Consider the following 17,784-nt stretch of genomic DNA (forward strand, 5'->3'; position numbering starts at 1 on the left):
TCGTTATAATTGAAGAAACGAGTGGACGGGACGAGCTATGTTACATTCTTATAGAAGTTACCTTCGCCGTGGACAAATCATTATTTTCCGCTGGGCATAAATATATGTTGTATGCTATGTACAATATAATCTGACGACTATCAATCTGTTCATTTCGTCGTAGTTTTAGAAATGAAAAATTTATACGCAATACTTTAGCTCGTATCACCGCAAATTTGCACGAGCTGCTCAGCTTATCTCTTGAACTGAGTATATCGTTTTCGTACATTTGCTTATTATGTTTGCCAGTACACAAAAGTCGGATTTACAGATAATCGCTGGGTGTCTACCATTATTTTCCAAATTCGCATTGTTAATATGCCGTGATGAAGAGAGGTGCCGACATCACAAGGCAGAGAATGCGTGTCCGGTGCATTTTTATGCATCAATGATGCATGAGCAGCGCACATATCGAGATGAACGCTGCGATGAATGGACTTTCGAGCTATTCGATTCGTTTGGATTGGAATAGTTATACGCAACGAATGCATATATAGCCACGCGTGCGCAACGTTAATTCCGTATGTAAAATGGCTCTCTCCCCGGCTGGAATTTCGAAAATGCACACGCGAAGCGGGCGCACAAACCCCTCGATTCGTTCGCGATTCCTGAAAATCATTTGATCATCGACAACTTTCTACCACCCCCCTCCCGCCACCTCGCCCGTTGGTTCTCTCTTGTCCTCTCGTTTACGCGATCCCTCACAACCGAATGTCCAATGAACACGCAAAATTGGATGTTCGTTCCGATATTCTTTAACCCAATTATTCGTTCACGCAGGACACACGCATGCGATAAAAAAAATCAAATCTTTTACCGCTACATATTTTTTTTTTAATAGAATTTATTTCTGAAATTATATTTTTCACTGGACATCATATCACATTTAATTTTTGCGGAAATTGTTATAATATTTGCAAGACAGGCATTTTGATATATACGTATATTAATTGTCGAATTTGTAATTTTGTTTCTACTTCTTAAAAAGAAAGTCTCCCACCAGTATGGCAAGTATAAAAAAAGTATTGAGCACGTATCGCTGGAGTTTCTTCTATATCGCAGTAAAATTATTTACTGGATCGTCCTTTGAACATTGGTACTGTCATGTATTTAGAGAAAAGTCCCCTATTATGAGATAGGCTTCTAATATGAGATAGCGGAGTTTCTGCTAAATTAATGGGCATCATCTGTTGGTCCAACCACGAACTTATTGCCCTTGGAGTGAAATCTGTTTAGTGGAAAAACGATCGTTAGATCGTGTAATCGTTGCGAAAAAAGATTTGTCATTGAATTTGGACATTGAAAACCTGCTATCTCGTATTAGAATCCTATCTCATAATAAACGACTTTCCTCTAACAATAAGTTACTGATATATTGAAATTGGTGTGAACATTTCCAGCGAAAAAAAACGTTGTACGGGGAAAATGTGAAATGAGAATCAATCGATTGCTCAATCGAGAAAAATTATCATCATATCACGTATGATCGATCTCGTTTTCTTTGGAACAAGATTATGGGGGGGCGACCGCCCCATCTTCCTAGTTTGGACGTTGGAGATGACCGTGATGGACATCCTTCGAGGCCGCGTTTCCTTTAGCTCGCTCTAACTTGAAAGGTCTCTCATTTTATCAGGAAAATTAACCCTAAAGCTTCTAAGGAGGGCAAACATCGTCGACGTTTAAGGGAATTATCTAAAATTAAAATGTACACGGTGTGTCGTCGCATAAATTCCTTTGTCGAATTGGTCCAACTTTCCCCCCCCCCCTTTTTTTCACGAAGCCGGACGAGATGACTTTTGATCATCCTCGACGATCAAGGAAATTACACACGACGGGACGGGAATGAATCCGGCCGATCTGACGATTGCGATTACGCGAAATAGCACGCGGCGAACGAAGCTTTACTCAGGATTTCGAGGAACTTTTCCGTATCGATCGTACGCCCTTACGGAACCGTAGCCTTCTGCGTATCTTGAATTTTCCGCGAACTCGATTGTAAATTTTCCACCTCGAATATTCGAACTTGAGGTGGCGGTGGACTCCACCAGATGCACTCTCCGCGAATGACCGGAGTGCGCGTGTGCACCGGAACTCACGATTTATCCGCGCAGAAATTTATAATACACACACCGTGTGTGCTCCAAGTCGGCCGAACCGAAATACGTTCCCGCGACTTGTCGCATTTCTGAACTTCATCCGACAGTAATCAATCTGGTTTAATCGATCCTAGAGAAGAATCTATCTATTACGATCGACGCTTTCGACGTACAGAATGGACCAGCTCAAACGCAAATACCTTGTCACATAATACAATTACAGTCACTGTAGTCTCGCCACAGTCCGTTACTACCTTTACTTTCTTTTGATGACTATGGTCCCAAGAGAAGGTAATGTCGTTTTACTAATAGCGCTCTTGCAATATCGTAAGGTGAAGTTAGATTGTACCAGCGGGGATAATTTTGCCCTAATGAATGAAAATTGTAGTACAGTGTAATTTATTACTTTCAATGTACTTATCCTTCTTTTACAGAAGCAGAGATTGGAAATGGTGTGATCGTCGCGTGCCCATTGTTGGGAGTAAAGGGGTCATTTTTCCGCACAGAGTCGGACTCGATCAAAAGTACATTGGTCTGTATCAATTTTAATTGTTACTTAATCAAAAGTACGAGTAGAGAGAGAGGGGGGGGGGAGAGAGAGAGAGAGAGAGAGAGAATTACACAGATCTCTGTGCTTGGCATCGAAAGTTTGCCCCGGCTAAAAATGCGGACGATTTTAGCCGGCGTTGCTCCTGCTCTTCGAGCGGGGTTCGGATTTGGGTTTTGCCGCAGGGGTAGGTGCGCAGAGTGAACGTGGATCGATCCCCCTCGGCGCGAGTGCGAATGGGGGGTTGCGACCGAGTCGCCCTCTCCGCTGCTCGGTATCCTGGCGTGTTCATCCTCGAAAACGGGAACGTTTAAAGGGTGGTACGTTGCTCAACGGAACAAATCGAAATTCAAACACAATCGACGATAACGCGCTACCACGGGTGTATCGTAATAGCGGCGCCGATCTGCGAATCTTTTTGCGGGAAAAGAGAAATTTTTTTAGACGGGGATCAGAAAGAAAATCGGCGAATCTGTCTTCGACGGAAAAATAAAGTAACGAGTCGTTATCGGCGCGATACACGCGCGCGAGTCTCATTATCGGATGCGTTTTATCAGACTTGGTACCGCCGTTATAACTCGAATGTAGGTTAGCGGCGGCGGATCCAAGAGAAGGGATGCCGAGTTTTCTTCGAAAAATCAATAGACATTTCTGCCCCTGGGTTTCACCTTGTCGCACTAATAACGCCTGCCGTTAACTCGCTTTCCAAGATTCGTATCGCGGGTATCCTGTATCGAAGGATCTGATGGCTAGACTCACGGGGGAGATCTTTATGCAGGATTCACTATTACTCGTAAGTTTAATGATCGTTAGAAGCGAAGTTAATCTTTCTTTCGATTTGCGAAAACGTCTCGAGGAATATTCACTTCAAAATTTACCCTGTTTATATCGCAATTGCCAACATCAGTATTGTATTGTTTCAGACATTACGCTATCATTGTCGTTTGAATTTAAATGAAAAACAAAACTTTATCCGCATCGTAACTCGCTTACTCACAAAATTATCGATACTTCTCTCCGATTTGAGTCTTAATTAGTCAAAGATTTTGCAAATAAAGTCCGCCTGGTGAAGTTGATAAAAATCTCGTGTGATAGTCTAAGATTAACCGCAGAACGCGTGCCGCAGACCTAGCACTAACTCACCTGACGATAGATTTTCGACTTGACGATTGATTTCGGCGCGGCAACGATAATGTGTCGCGTATGCGAAAATAAATTCGCGCAGTCTTACGCGTACACACGATAATTCGCGAACGGACTCTCGTCGATCATTGGTCGATCGTTGGTCGCGAATCGAAGTTGGGACGAGGTCGAGCGTGAAGAGATCCCGTTTACCTTCGCAAGTACGTTTCCACCTGACTCGTACATACCTGAGGAACCTGTACAGTCACGCTCGCACGGTTTCTAGCAATCGCCGCTGTATCACCAACTACCTTAACATCCAGATACTCGCACTTATTATTGGTGCGCGCGTAATGTGTCGCAAGTACATCCAGATGCTAGTATTATTCGCCTATCCGCGACACTTGTCTCGGTATTCGTGCTCGGTACTCGTCCAATTTCATCGGCAACGAGCGAACTCGATGCATTAGTCACACGATAGAACCATGTAGAAACCAACGGAACTTGTTCGGGCTTCATAGGATAATTTTTGTTGAAAAATGTTCGACTTTTTGAAACTATATTTTGTTGCTGGGACTTCCAGTTTTTTTTAAACTTCGTACGCGAAAAGTTATTTTTCAAAAAGCAATTGTTTATGAATGCCACTGAATTGATCCTCGGATACAATAAGATTTTTCATTAATGTTTTTCTGAAATAGTCTTTTCGTTATGTTTGCGCAGAAAGATTTTATCTTTAAAAAATTTAGCAAGATATATCAAAATCTTGCGGTTGAGGGAATACTCTGTACAGTCTTCAGGTTTCTTTCGCGTTCTTCTTTCCCATTTGATTTTATCGTCTTCCCCATCAGGACTGCCGTTACCCCAAGACGCTATTATTAATTCTATCTTACACTTGTATTTTTATAAACACAACTACACTATCGTGAAGGATTGTAACTATTTTTGGCGAAATTTGTTTTTGCGCAAAGACGATAGACAATTAACGACACGAAACAACACTATTTTTTTATGTTTCTATCGTTTTCATATTTTATATTAAACCGCGCGCGCGTGTGTTTGCGTGTTTTGCTGTTTTCATATTTTCACCGCAATTTTAAATATTGCGGTTGATATTCCATTTGCTTCGTATTCCGCATGATTACGATTATATTGAATGTTAATCTAAAAATCAAATGACTCATTTATCAGGTTTCCCGACTAATTATAAAATTCTTAGTGGCAGCGTCAATAGAAATTAATATCAAGTTCGTTGTTTTCAGTATCTTACATAATTTTTAAATAAAAAATGTATCAAGTTTTTGAAACTCGATATGTAATATTTCGCACTTATTTTCTTAAAAATATTCTTCGTTGCTTGCGTGAAAACGATTGATTACTTAAAGTTTCGTTGAAAAATTACTAAGAAGAATTCGAGATTACTCAAGGAATCTATACGATTTTGCTGAACGTACGTATCGACTGATCTCTTTCGCAAGATCGTATCTCGATTTTACGCAATTTTTCTGCTTAAACACTCATTTAGGACGAGAATGAGCGTTTAAACAGAAAAACGGAAATTGCGTAAAATAGAGATAAAATCGAGATACGGCCTTGCGAAAGAGATCAGTCGACATATCTTTGACAGAGTAACGTCAATATATCACATTTTCTAAAAAAAAACGAGACAAATAACGAAATTAATTTCAATAAAGAAATCCGCTTTGTTACAATAATTGTGCCAGTCCGCGACACGATCCCGCTTGAGGAAGGATCGAAAGGACCTCCTCGGGCAGCCCCTACTACCCGCTTTCCGCGATGCTGCGCGAGATGAACGGAGGTCCTGTTTCCGGCCGATATTTAAATCCGAGGGGGACCGAATCCGCTCGACCTTAACCGAAGCGTTCGGGTCCGGCTGTCACATTCGTGGCGTACCGAATGCCCATCTCTCGTGGCGGCGACGGCGGCGGCGTCGGCGGCGTCGGCGTCGGCGGCGTAACGCGGTAATGAAAATGGCAACGCGTCGCGACGCCACGCGGGGCGGCCTCGACGGGATACGTACGGCTGCAAATTGCGCTGCTTTGTCAATCTGAAATAACATCTGCGCGGAACAATTAGCGACGACGCGAAGCTTACCGGGAGCTTCGCCGATCAGCCGGAGGATCACGTTGCACCGTTGCGGTATGGCTGACACGTACGTCCGATTCTGTAAATGTTACGATAGATCGCATACATAGTTTTGATACCGATACGGCATACATAGTTTTGCGCGTTTTATTGTAGGTAGACGAGAGTAACTGACGACGGGAGACACCGAAGAGACTGTAGAGATTTCGCTACGGTAAGCAACGTAAGTGTTATTATAATATTATTTATTACTATTGCATTTACGAGGTCTTATTATTTTTCTCTGCCTTGTCGGGGCATTTTGTAAAATTGACAATTATTTCTACGTTGCATATTACGATATCTAGTGATGTACGCGTTGTCTTAATACAGTGTTGTTTTCTGTTATGCATAAAATTTTAAATTTTGTGAAGAAGAGCATTACACACACGCGCGTACGCGCGTGCGTACGCTACACGTTCGTATATACGGTTGTCCCTCTATTTTCGCAAAGTATCTGTTTTACGTGGTTTTTTTTTACGCGGTTGAGAATCGCGTAAATAGAGTTTGCCAGGGCAAACAAAATACTTGAGATAAAAGCCTGTATATATTGTAAAAATATTTATTTCGCGTATTTATACAAAATTAATAACAATAAAAGCTCAGAAAAACAGATTTTAATTTTATTCGCTGTTGATACTCTACGCAGTCAGCCCTTTCCTTTTAATTGCTTTCAAGTTGCTGTCCTCGTCGCCAGAAATACTTGGCACTTTTACTTCAATTTCACTATCGGTGTATCTCTTTTGAAGGTATATTTTCTGATTGCGTAGAAATTCAGTCAACTGTCAATGAGACCGTGTATAAAAAGTACACGGAGGGATTAAGTACCGCGTAAAAGAACCCACGTGTAAAAAGTACCGCGTAACGCGCACACACGCGTATATACACATGTGTAGATATATCACACGGAGGATATAATATTTGGAATTTAGTACATTCACATTCTAAATTTCCTTTTGTAATAAAAGAATTATTAAGTATGGAAACAATAAGGAATAGTCTTTTGTAAAACGGCAAAGATATATCTCGGAAAAATTAAACTAGGCATGTATTTATTACATGCGAATTGTACCGTTATCAAAGTTTATATCATTAGTATATTATTTTTTTATTTACATAAACCTTTCCAAGCACGTGCGTTTCACAAGTCCCTGATAAATTGTCAAAAATCAGCGAGTGTTAGAAAACGCAGTGCTGTTTACAAATTTATAAGATACCTTTGGTATTACTGTCGTTTTCACCTTTATTTTCTCACGTAGGAAAATGTGTAAAGCTTTCAACGTTATTGTCTTTGCAGATATTTTCAGTTCGCAAGCAGAGGATAGTGAAAGTATTAATTCGCAAAAGCAAACGACACAGCACAAGCAACAACCAAGGAAATGTACCTTCAAGGGAACCCTCAGGAGAGTCCAATGAGAAATATTTCTGGGAGGGCAATGCATTTAGTGTGTTAAATCCACTGCAAAACTACATGTTAATAAAAAAAAACATTGCAAAAGAAAGACGTTTTCGGGAGACAGTAATATTTTTTATGCTAATATCCATTCCGCTTATTATATTTCACGTAAAAATAAAATACGTAATATTGTACTATTTTTTTTAAATCGTAACTCTTGATTGTATACATATATAATCTCTTTGAAGTACGTATACGTATTTTGTATTGAAGGTAACGGGAAATATTTCGATTTCGAAAAACTCATTTAGGTGCAGAATGAGCGTTTAAACAGAGAAACCGGAAATTGTGTAAAATCGAGCTACGACCTTGCGAAAGAGATCGGTCGATTTGTTTGATTAAAAAATTCGTTTTGTGTCAATTTGTGTAATTATTTCAAGGTGGTTTCTCTCAAATGATCTCTCTAGATGGTATCCGTTGGTTGTGTACCATCAGTTATTTTTACAATAGTGACATCTCTGTCTTTTAATCTACCAAGCCGCGCTTCACAGTAAATAGTAACCCGCGGTATATCTTGGACGTGATAGTAAAGCTGATTATCCCATTGTGATTAAGTTATAAGTCTATACTTGGTGACGTCGAAACTAAAGCTAAATCTAGATCTAAAGTTTGTGAAATTTACATTAAGGTTCCGACCCCTTACTGCGGCTTGAATTGCATCCTTTTATGACAGTTAATCAAGGTTTACAGCCGTCTTTTAGTCCGCGTTTCATAAACGTATCCCATCGAATATGAGTCGCGGCACGCGAAAAAGCTAATTTATTTGTACGCGCGGCTCAAGAGAAACATCTACATGGGTTATTCCGCGCAGATCTGACATCATGATCCTCGTGACGTCACGAGTACCCGTAGCGAGGGATCAAGGGTCCTAAATGAAAATTTCCATTTTACAATTGAATAAAAAACCTCGTATACCGGATTTTATATTGGGCGATGCCGCACTGTTGATGCATCGATAATAAAACGCTGCCCCCTCAATGACGAGGCTCTCGCCTGGTTACGACGGACGGGGTTACCGCGGATTTATAGTCGGCCCTGCTCTTAGGTTTGAAGATTGACCGAATTCTGACTGCGGGCTATCCATTTGTCCCAATATTCTACTTTTAACTTAACCAAGCGTCACGAGTGCTATTTCAGCACCTTCTTCTGCATTGCCAGAATCGCGCATAAAATATTACAGCCTTTTTATCATCATGGCGCTGCGGTCGCACGGACGTAACGCCGGTCAACGTCGAACAAAGTTGGGAATTTATCGCGGGCAGCTCCCTCGGTTTAATATACATAACGCCGGCTAATATTCGTCGCGCGTTTGTATTTTTGTATAAATTTTAACAGCCGACGTTGGCCGAACGCGGCCGAAAATATCCGAGACTTTGAGCCGCGCTCGTAGGCGCTTCCCTCTTGTCATCGCCCCCTCTCCCCACCTCCCCCCGCCGTGTTCCCCGCTCGTTCGTGTTCCCGCGGATACATTCTACTACTCTACTCGTTGGCTCGGTCCCTCTCTATCTCTCTCCCCCATCGTTCCTCGCCCCCGTCGTATCGTCTTCTTCTCCATCTTGCCGCAACTTCGCGCGCGATCGGGCGCGCTCGTGCGACATCGGCTCCGACTTTTGTTGCGCGCTTTGTAGAACGTATAAACGGATGAGGCTTCTTCCGGGACCGGCAACGCGGTGCTACCTCGCGCCTCCTCGCGCAGGATGTTCAAACAGGGAGCAAAGTCGCGGTCGGACTAGAACGTGCTCTCGAGTACGCTCCAGTCCGCTAATGATTCGCGTTGCATGTCCACCTCACCGACCATGGTGAGCGATCGATTCCGATCCGAATAATTTCTCACGGGTAACGTACGCGCTTCTGCCGTTATTGAGTCAATTCGGCAGCGATAATACGATCGGTTAAAAAGGAGTATGGCGGGAGAGAAATACGCCGTGAATTTTTCTCTTTTCAACGTCGAAAGACGTAGTAATCGAGTCCTCCAGGTAGCCGGCAGCGTATCGTTCACTTTCGTTCGAGTACAGTCCGTCATCGTGGCTGCATCACTACGGGTTATACCCATAGACTCTCGACACTCTCGGTTCCCGATGTTCGCGCGATCGATACGACGACCATCCCCCGTCGTCAGCCCGGCCGATTTTTTTCCGTTCGACCCTCGCGCCTGCGCGCGTCGCCGCGGTCTCCCCTTTCCGATTTCGAGCGTGCGGTAGTAGAAGGAGGGTACCCGCCGCCACCCGAAGCGGGACCGAGCGAACGAGCAAGCGCGCGGTAATAGGCACGAGGCGAGGCGAGGCGAGGCGAGACGACGCGGGCGAGGCGAAGCGGAATAACGCGAGAAGAGCAGAGAGGAGAAGAAATGAGAGAAGAGGAGAATAGAAGAAAAGAGGAGAGAAGAGAAGAGAAGAGAGAAGTGAGAAGAGAAAAGAAAAGGAAGGAAGAATGAAGAAGAGAAGAGAGGGAGAAAGAGGAGAGAAGAAGAAGAAGAAAGGAAGAAAAGAGGAGAGTAGAAAAGAAAAGAAGGGAGGAGTGTGGGGTGGAGTGGAGAGGAGAAGCGTGATCAGCGGGGCACGGGGAGGACGGAGGGGAGCGCGCCTTTATTGTAGCTGCGCGCTTCTGCCATACCCCTAGCGTTCGAACCAGAAACTCAGCACTGCCAGGGATCGCCAATACCAATTTTGGAACGCGCCAACGTCGACCGAAATTCACAAACGAGATCTCGGAATTAGCAGGGAAAATGTAGGACCGTGTGGCTCGATCGATCTCTCGAAAAATATCAGGAGGGCAGCAGGAGCGCGAGATTAAATGTATTTATGTACATTACGTCGGGGAGGACAGAGAGGGGGGGGGAGGAGAGAGAGAGAGAGAGAGAGAGAGAGAGAGAGAGAGAGAGAGAGAGAGAGAGAGAGAGAAAGAGAGAGCACAGAGGATGGAGAGACGGAGAGAGGGTGACGCATTACGCGCGGACGACACGAAACGAGCGTGAGCGGGTAATTTAACGAGAGGCGCCGTATTATTTTCGAATGGGACGTAAGGACGCTCCGCGAGAGGTACTCGCGCTTCCCTGCTCGCGTCTTGCGCTTTGCAAGCACACAGTTTCGTGGAAGATAAATCTAATGAGTACCTGGTAGAATTTCGACATTGCAAGTTATTCGCGCTCTCTTTTACAAGTCTTTTATGATGCGAGAGTTTTTGATTAATTTAAAAAATCGAGTTTTAACGTTTTAATATCGGTCTTTAGATATAATGTTTTATCTTAATTTTATCTAAACTTAATACACAAAGATTTGATAAAGCGCGACTTGATAAATAAATTGTAATATACAACAGATTTCTGAAAGTATATAACTAAATGTGCGCGTGTGTGTAAACGCGCGCGTGTACACGCACCCACATCCCTCGATTTACGCGGAGTATTTGTTCAATGTGGTTCTTTTACGCGGCTGAGAATCGCGTAAGTGGAATCTGCCAGTACAAAAAATACATAAGAGAAAAGCCCGCATACTATAATGTACGTTCTACCAAGATTATGTTTCTCTTGCTTGTCTCTATTTAATTTTAATTTCTTTTATCGCATAAATAGAGATATATTTATCGCGTAAAAAGAAAATTTACGTACACGAAGTTTCCTGCAAATCGAGGGATGATTGTGCGTGTACAATGTATATGTAATATATGTATATATTAGTTTTGCTTTAATGGTTTGATATTCTCGAAGGCGATTCAGGTTACACTGGTAAAGAGGAAAATTTGATTTACAATGGTTAACATTGCGGTCCTAAAACGCGCGTTGCATTCGACATTATCGAAATAATCCAAAATTCTGATTATATTCACAATGGAAGTCTTTACTAAATAATCAACAATCTTAATGAATATGAATCGCGACGATAACTCGAGAGTAATATCTATATTTTTTACGCGCATGTGCACATATGCTTGAGAGCAGGGGGATTAAACGAATCCCTCCTTTTAGGAGACTTGATAAAAACTTTCTTTGCTAATTGCGACGAACTCTGACAAAACAAAAAAAAGTCAATTCAGGATAATTCCATGTTTCAATATCATATCGTGTTTTAGGAGAATAGAAGAAAGGAGAAGTAGAGAATTAAATTTTTTTTTCATAAAAAAAACGATGCGTTCGCTCGCTTTTAATATTATTTGTTGATAATGATTGCAACGCGTAGCGAGTTGTTGAAATTTATATTTTATATCAAAATTGATTTCATTTTTGATTGTTAAATTTCAAATACAATCATCTCATCCTGGTCGCTTAACGCCATGTTAACGGCGGCTCAATGGAATTGGAGGGAAACGGATTGGACTCGAAGATTCGTTTCTTAACGAAAGTAGCGATCGGTCATGAACGTAACCGTTTCGAGGCAATCGGAAAAGTTAGCAAAATTAATCTGAATGAATGGAAGTAACTTTACTGCCCGAATTTTTAATTTAGAATTCAACTCGTCCATTGTTACTATGGCGACAAGTATCGCTTCGACTGTCTTTAACTTTACCTCCTTCTTAGCTATGTTTCAAATAATACTATTGCAAAATATGTAGCGGTGAATTAATAAACGAAGATTTTGAACAAACAAGGAAAAGAGAAACATCGACGTTAAACAATTAAATGCAACTCATTGTCGACTGATCGCTAGAATTTCCGTTTGCCTAAAAGAATGCACGAACTGAAGCCCGGAAAACTAAAAACGATTAGGAAATAGTTGGAAAACCTATAAAACATTTCTGAGATTTTTCACCACAAGAGATTGAATAAAATAAAAAATTGTTTGACTGGCGATATTTGTTCCATATTACATTATTTGATACGATTCTGCAATACTACTATAGTTATTTAAAACAGAATAGAATTGCCATTTATCATTTCGTAAACGATTACACGAAATAATTTGCAAAATATTGTTTATTTCTGTGTGTAGATGAGTAATTATATTTGTAAAAAAATAGTAACAAGTTCGATAAAGCTCGTTCTTTTCGCGAACACATTAATTTTTATAAATGTTTATGCATATGTTAACATATGTATTTCTAATTATATAATTTTAGTTTACGATTGTTCGAGAAAACAAGCGAAAATGAAAATAAAACAAAGACTTCTTTTCAAATTTCATTTGACAGTTATAATTTCTGCAAAATTATCTAACTTGCCTCATTAAATAATAAAAGGAAAAGTTCGACAAATAAGCATAAATTATTAATACTCACAAACTTATGGATTGACGCTACGAGGAAAATTAAATTTCTTTATATATGTATAACAGTCATAATTACCACAGATCGAACAAGTGGTGATAAAAGCATTGACAAGGTATTATATATGATCGTCTAATTATTTGTGTGATTCTAGCATCTCATCTCGTATATATTTATATTAATATGGATAAAATTCGATTTTATAATAAGAGTAAAAGTAATATCACATACTTGATATATTATCAATTTTCGTATACATTATATTGGAGAAATGAATAATAAAATGATATTATTTATTTATTTTTAATAATATTTGTAGAATCTGCTTGAAGATTCGGTTCGATTTAAACAAACTTCAATTTAAAAAACTGAAGTGGTTGGAAATATTTAAGGAATATGTATTGCTTCTATCGGTTGTAACTTCTATTTTTCCAGTGGGTTTTCTTCGGACAATGACTATTTCTGAAAATATGAATCTCTAAAGCGCGTGATCCAGGACCCGCGGTTTTTACTTAAAAATATAGAACGGTAGCTTGAGATTGCGGAACGGTGACCGTCCCCGCTTTCGTTTTGGCTTTTTCGAATCGATCGAGAATTCGACTCGTGGCGCTACGCTGTACACGCGGGGGATATTAGTATATCTCGTGAAGATTTTAACGTAGCGATCGATCGAGTTAGAGTTCATCAGTAGTGCGGCGCACATTTATGTGTGCGTGTTTGTGCACGCGCGCGTGCGCGTACTGTTGTACGAGTGTGTGTGTGTGTGTATTCAATTACAGAAAGTCGAAATCGTCGTTCCATAGTCGAAATTCGGCTCGATCCGTTCTCCAAGCGTATATATTAAGCATGCTACAAAATAATACATGGCCATGGTGATGTCCATGCAGCTGCAACTGGCCGTGCAAGCTGAACGCGTAGCGGTGAGTTCTCTCTCTCTCTCTCTCTCTCTCTCTCTCTCTCTCTCTCTCTCTCTCTCTCTCCCCCCCCCCCACTCTCTGTCCCCTCTCTCTCACTTCTTCCCCACTATCCTCTACTATGTTCTCTCTCCCTTTCTCCATTACTCTCTCGTAGCGACTAGCTCGCTTGCTCGCTTGCGCGTTTCCCTCCGTTTCTCCACTTCTGAGTTATATTTAGGTGAACTCTGGTATTATCCGACGGGCTGACGGACGTACGAGCGGATGGACGTACGGACGGATGTACGAACGGACCCGTCGTACCAACTGGAACCAGAGGGCTTTTACTATCCTGTCCGTTACGTCTGACGGCCCGTGCGACACGGTAGCTCGCGGGTCCAGTTCGATGGATCGATATACGTCGACATCCGGCAGGCGCGACCGGCACGACGACAGTCGGACAATCCGCGAGTCTATCTCGTTGCTAAATCACGGCCGTTAGATCGACCGGCCGAAATCGGCGATCGCTCAACTTTCGGAGCGGTTCCGATAGTCACCGGAAAAATGCTGCAGTGAGCGTGGTAGTCGGGTGTTACCGACCAGGAGCAGACTTTACCACGTTAAGTTACCGAGTTTAATGAAATTCCTTAACCGGGGACGCCGGATTTCTGCTAATATTTTTTTTCCAAACCTTTTTAATTGTGTAATTTCTTACTTTGCGCAAGTTGTTCTAATAAGTATGATAGAGATCTCCATTAAACAATAATAACATTTGCTACGAAGCAACCGAAATAGAATTAAAGGTAACAATTCTCGAATTGATCTGGAATTAAAATGTAAGCGAAGGCAACAATTTTCTCCAGCAACCTCCACATCGCTTAACAAATATTATAACTTAAGAAAAATTACTGCGAATGAAGAGATTAATAAGTTATTGGTATCGCGATATTTTTATTATAAATAAAATTACCGACCATTATTTTAAATTATTTCATCAATCTGTACTGAAACGCGAGAAAGCCGGCTAAACGTACACGCTCATCCAGGATGCAATTAGTATAGGTACAGGTAAGAGCGTACAGAGGGCGAGAGAGAACAGCGAGGGACGCGAAAAAAGCGCATCGACGGGGATACAGATTATACAAATGGAAAGATGTCTCGCTATGATTTTGGATGGCCCGGTGCGATTCCCGAGAATCGCAAAGATTCGGCGATATATTTCGTGATCTCCGCCTCATTTCTTGTTACGCCTCCGTAGAACGATTTTTTTTTTATAATTCTACCTAATGTATGTACATTGCATTTATACCTGGCATATTTATTATTACTTTTGTACCTTATGTACGTTATACTAGCCGACCGCGAATACTCATCGTAGCATAATTGTATTATTTGTTGGCCCGCGCGCTGTATGTAACGTTAAAGCCGGCGGTAGGGCTTCGAGTTCGGTGTCGATGGATCGATATCCACGTCCATCTGCTTTCTCGCCGCGCAATTCCGAGCGTTAGAAGCGAGTCGAATGTTTTCCGTCATTCTCGCGTCACCACGCGATTCGATCGTCTCCTCATGATAAACACCTCATCGCCGAACCGAGCGCGCCCGATTTTTCCGAAAGCTAGCCGGTCTCGATTGTCTTGGAGACGTATGAGATTGAGTAGAAAGGGAGACATTGCATAGCGCGCGCGATTAACTTTTCGCGAAAGAATACGAAAATTTTCCATGTCGACCATAAGATGGTTATCTTCAGAAATATATGTCAATTTTTTCAACTTGAATATTACATGGTGAGAAATAGCGCGGTTATATAGAGGAAAGTCCTCTATTATAAGATAGGATTCTAATACGAGATAGTCAACGGCCAAATTCAATGACAAATCTATTGTCGCAATGATTACACGACCTAATCGATTTTCCCCTAAACAGATTTCACTCCAACGGCAATAAATTCATGGTGGAACCAACAGATGATGCACATTAATTTAGCAGAAACGCTATTCCATATTAGGATCTTATCACATAATAGGAGTCTTTTCTCTGTATTTCTTATATCTCATGTTACTCATATTTTGTACCTCTTTACGTTTCCTTTTATCCTACTGTCTTCCCTACGGTGACACACAATTATCAGACTCAATCCGCGGAAATTAACCGTCTTGTTGTCTCTACAAGTGAGTCACTTGCTAATTGAAACTCCATCTTTCTTGTCTATCACAACATATCATTTTCCATTTTCTTAAATCAAACTTGGAAAATATTTTATAAAATAATTTTGCCTATTTGCAGTTGGCAGTAAAATTCTTTACTTAATTTCGATCGGTATCGATTTTATACTGTATAATAGAAAACTTGACACATTCATTAATTTAATAAGTATAAATATTAATTGATATTAGTATTATAATATATTAAGATATTAATATAATATTAAACAGTCTAATGTATGTAACCACTATAATATTAATACTAATACCAATATATAAACATAAATAAATTTTGACACTTATAATTTTATGCCCTAAGATGTCATCTTAATGTAATGTTATTTTCTTAAGGAGAAAAATATCATTAACGTAAAATCTGCTACTTATCTTGATTAAAAATGAGTCTAGTATTACGGGGATATTAAAAATAATACTAAAATGAGATCATAAAAAATTCATGTTAAAGCGTTTAATCCGATTTTTTCAGCTCTCTCTATAATTTTTTTTACGACATAATTTTAAAGCAGACTAGTCATGTAGTGTAAATACCGAGCTCGAAGGTTGAACGATATTGATCTGAAAATTTCGCAAATGTCATAAAAACAAAGCATTTGAACTGTCGAGTAATTTTGTAAGAATTGAAAAAAAATGACGTCTCTCTCCTTTCTCTCTCTCGCCAGAATTATCGATAACATGGACGGCGATAAATGTAACCAGAAATATCGATATCACAGAGACTTTTAAAAATTTATGACAGTTTAATTGAAACACACAAAATTCCTCTCTCTCTCTCTCTGAGGTACAAAGCGACTAATTCCGCTGGTAATGCGCAGCCGTTACGCACGTGTATTTATTCGTTTGCCGTAATGCATACATTAATATCCTAATAACACCCCTCGATATCGCGAATTTCAATAAATTCAATCGATTTTTCCGCGTAGGTATTCGACAAGCTGCCTGTTTCGTTTTACAACGAGTAGAGGTTGAAAATAATATAATAGTTTTGTTTTTTAAATATATAACATCTAGCTGTGTTTGATTTTTCTATAGGAAATGGATATATCGTAATATATAGGTACAAGCTATTTCAAAACAGACACCACTATGCGGCAGACACATTTCGAACACTATATAAATTTTTGGCACTCGCGTGCTTGGAAATTGATTTTAATTCCAATTAATCATTAAATACAACTGTTTGGAGATTAAAGACTCGCGAGTTAATTGAAAGTGCGAATGTCCAAGTTTCAATTTTACTAATATAAATTACTTGAAAGCCTCGTCGCACTTTATTAACATGTGGTGCATTGCACTTGCGTAGAACGAGAGCATTTATCTAGAGGGAAAACAAGCGCGAGAAAGAAATTATACGCGCGTTTTCCTCGTAGCTATATATAGGTAGGCCAAATAATGGCCGTGAGAATGTAGATATATCGCCTATCCGCAGGTGAATCTCAAATCCCAAGTAGTAGTTACTTGTAGTAAGTTACTAATAGTAATCCCAAGTAGTTGGTTATTAATTCCATAATCGGTGTTAAGCAAGTTCTTAAGTATATCCGTATATGCACGTATCCATATGTAGGTCCTACCCACTGTGTAACAGGTGGAAATTGGTGCAGTGTTTTTTTTTCCACAGATTCTTTATTAAATGCAATCCGAAAAGGTTTTAATTCCAATCCACATTTTCTCGCTTCTTTTCTCTTCTCTCGTGGACAAAGTGTGTGTCTTATGCAAGTAATATTCACGGACTGATATCTTAAATTTGAAATGCCAAGCCGCGAGGGTTCTGTAATCGTCGATCGTATTTCGCAGAAACTTTTGAGATTTTCGAAAAGCACGAACGCTGCGGAATCGATCGTGCGGTAGCGAGCAGTGACGATTTGCGGAATCGCTTACTCGGTAGCAGAATCGTGAGAGTAACAGAGATAAATGGCGAGAATGAGAGAGAGGGAGAGGGAGGGGAGAGAGAGAGAGAGAGAGAGAGAGAGAGAGAGAGAGAGAGAGAGAGAGAGAGAGAGAGAGAGAGAGAGAGAGGAGAGAGAGAGAGAGGAGAGAGAGAGAGAAGAGGAGAGAGGAGAGAGAGAGAAGA

General features: G+C 40.6%; 2 protein-coding genes and 1 long non-coding RNA gene across 3 annotated transcripts in view; 2 read left to right on the forward strand and 1 right to left on the reverse strand.

The window, feature by feature from the left end:
* LOC105569571 (basic-leucine zipper transcription factor A) overlaps window positions 1–17,784 on the reverse strand; it is a 96,187-nt gene that overhangs the window by 63,363 nt on the left and 15,040 nt on the right. The window lies entirely within an intron of this gene.
* Window positions 5,715–7,448, forward strand: LOC105569570. The gene is made up of 3 exons (XR_001009518.1): window positions 5,715–5,974; window positions 6,064–6,130; window positions 7,244–7,448. It is a non-coding gene; the product is annotated as an uncharacterized LOC105569570 (long non-coding RNA).
* On the forward strand, window positions 13,235–14,888 carry LOC105569569. The gene is made up of 2 exons (XM_012026141.1): window positions 13,235–13,521; window positions 13,736–14,888. Exons 1-2 carry the CDS (start codon window positions 13,465–13,467, stop codon window positions 13,994–13,996), a joined length of 318 nt encoding a protein of 105 aa, XP_011881531.1. The 5' UTR covers window positions 13,235–13,464; the 3' UTR covers window positions 13,997–14,888.

This window comes from Vollenhovia emeryi, unplaced genomic scaffold (genome assembly GCF_000949405.1).
Source record: "Vollenhovia emeryi isolate VEMERY1.0 unplaced genomic scaffold, V.emery_V1.0 DF939123.1, whole genome shotgun sequence".
Classification (NCBI taxonomy): Eukaryota; Metazoa; Arthropoda; class Insecta; order Hymenoptera; family Formicidae; genus Vollenhovia; species Vollenhovia emeryi.

Excerpts from the sequence above, each read along its gene's own strand:
- LOC105569569 (XM_012026141.1), top strand. The coding sequence starts at position 13,465 with ATGGCCATGGTGATGTCCATGCAGCTGCAACTGGCCGTGCAAGCTGAA. Across the intron at positions 13,522-13,735 it reads TGCAAGCTGAACGCGTAGCG|GTGAACTCTGGTATTATCCG; the intron begins GTGAGTTCTCTC and ends AGTTATATTTAG.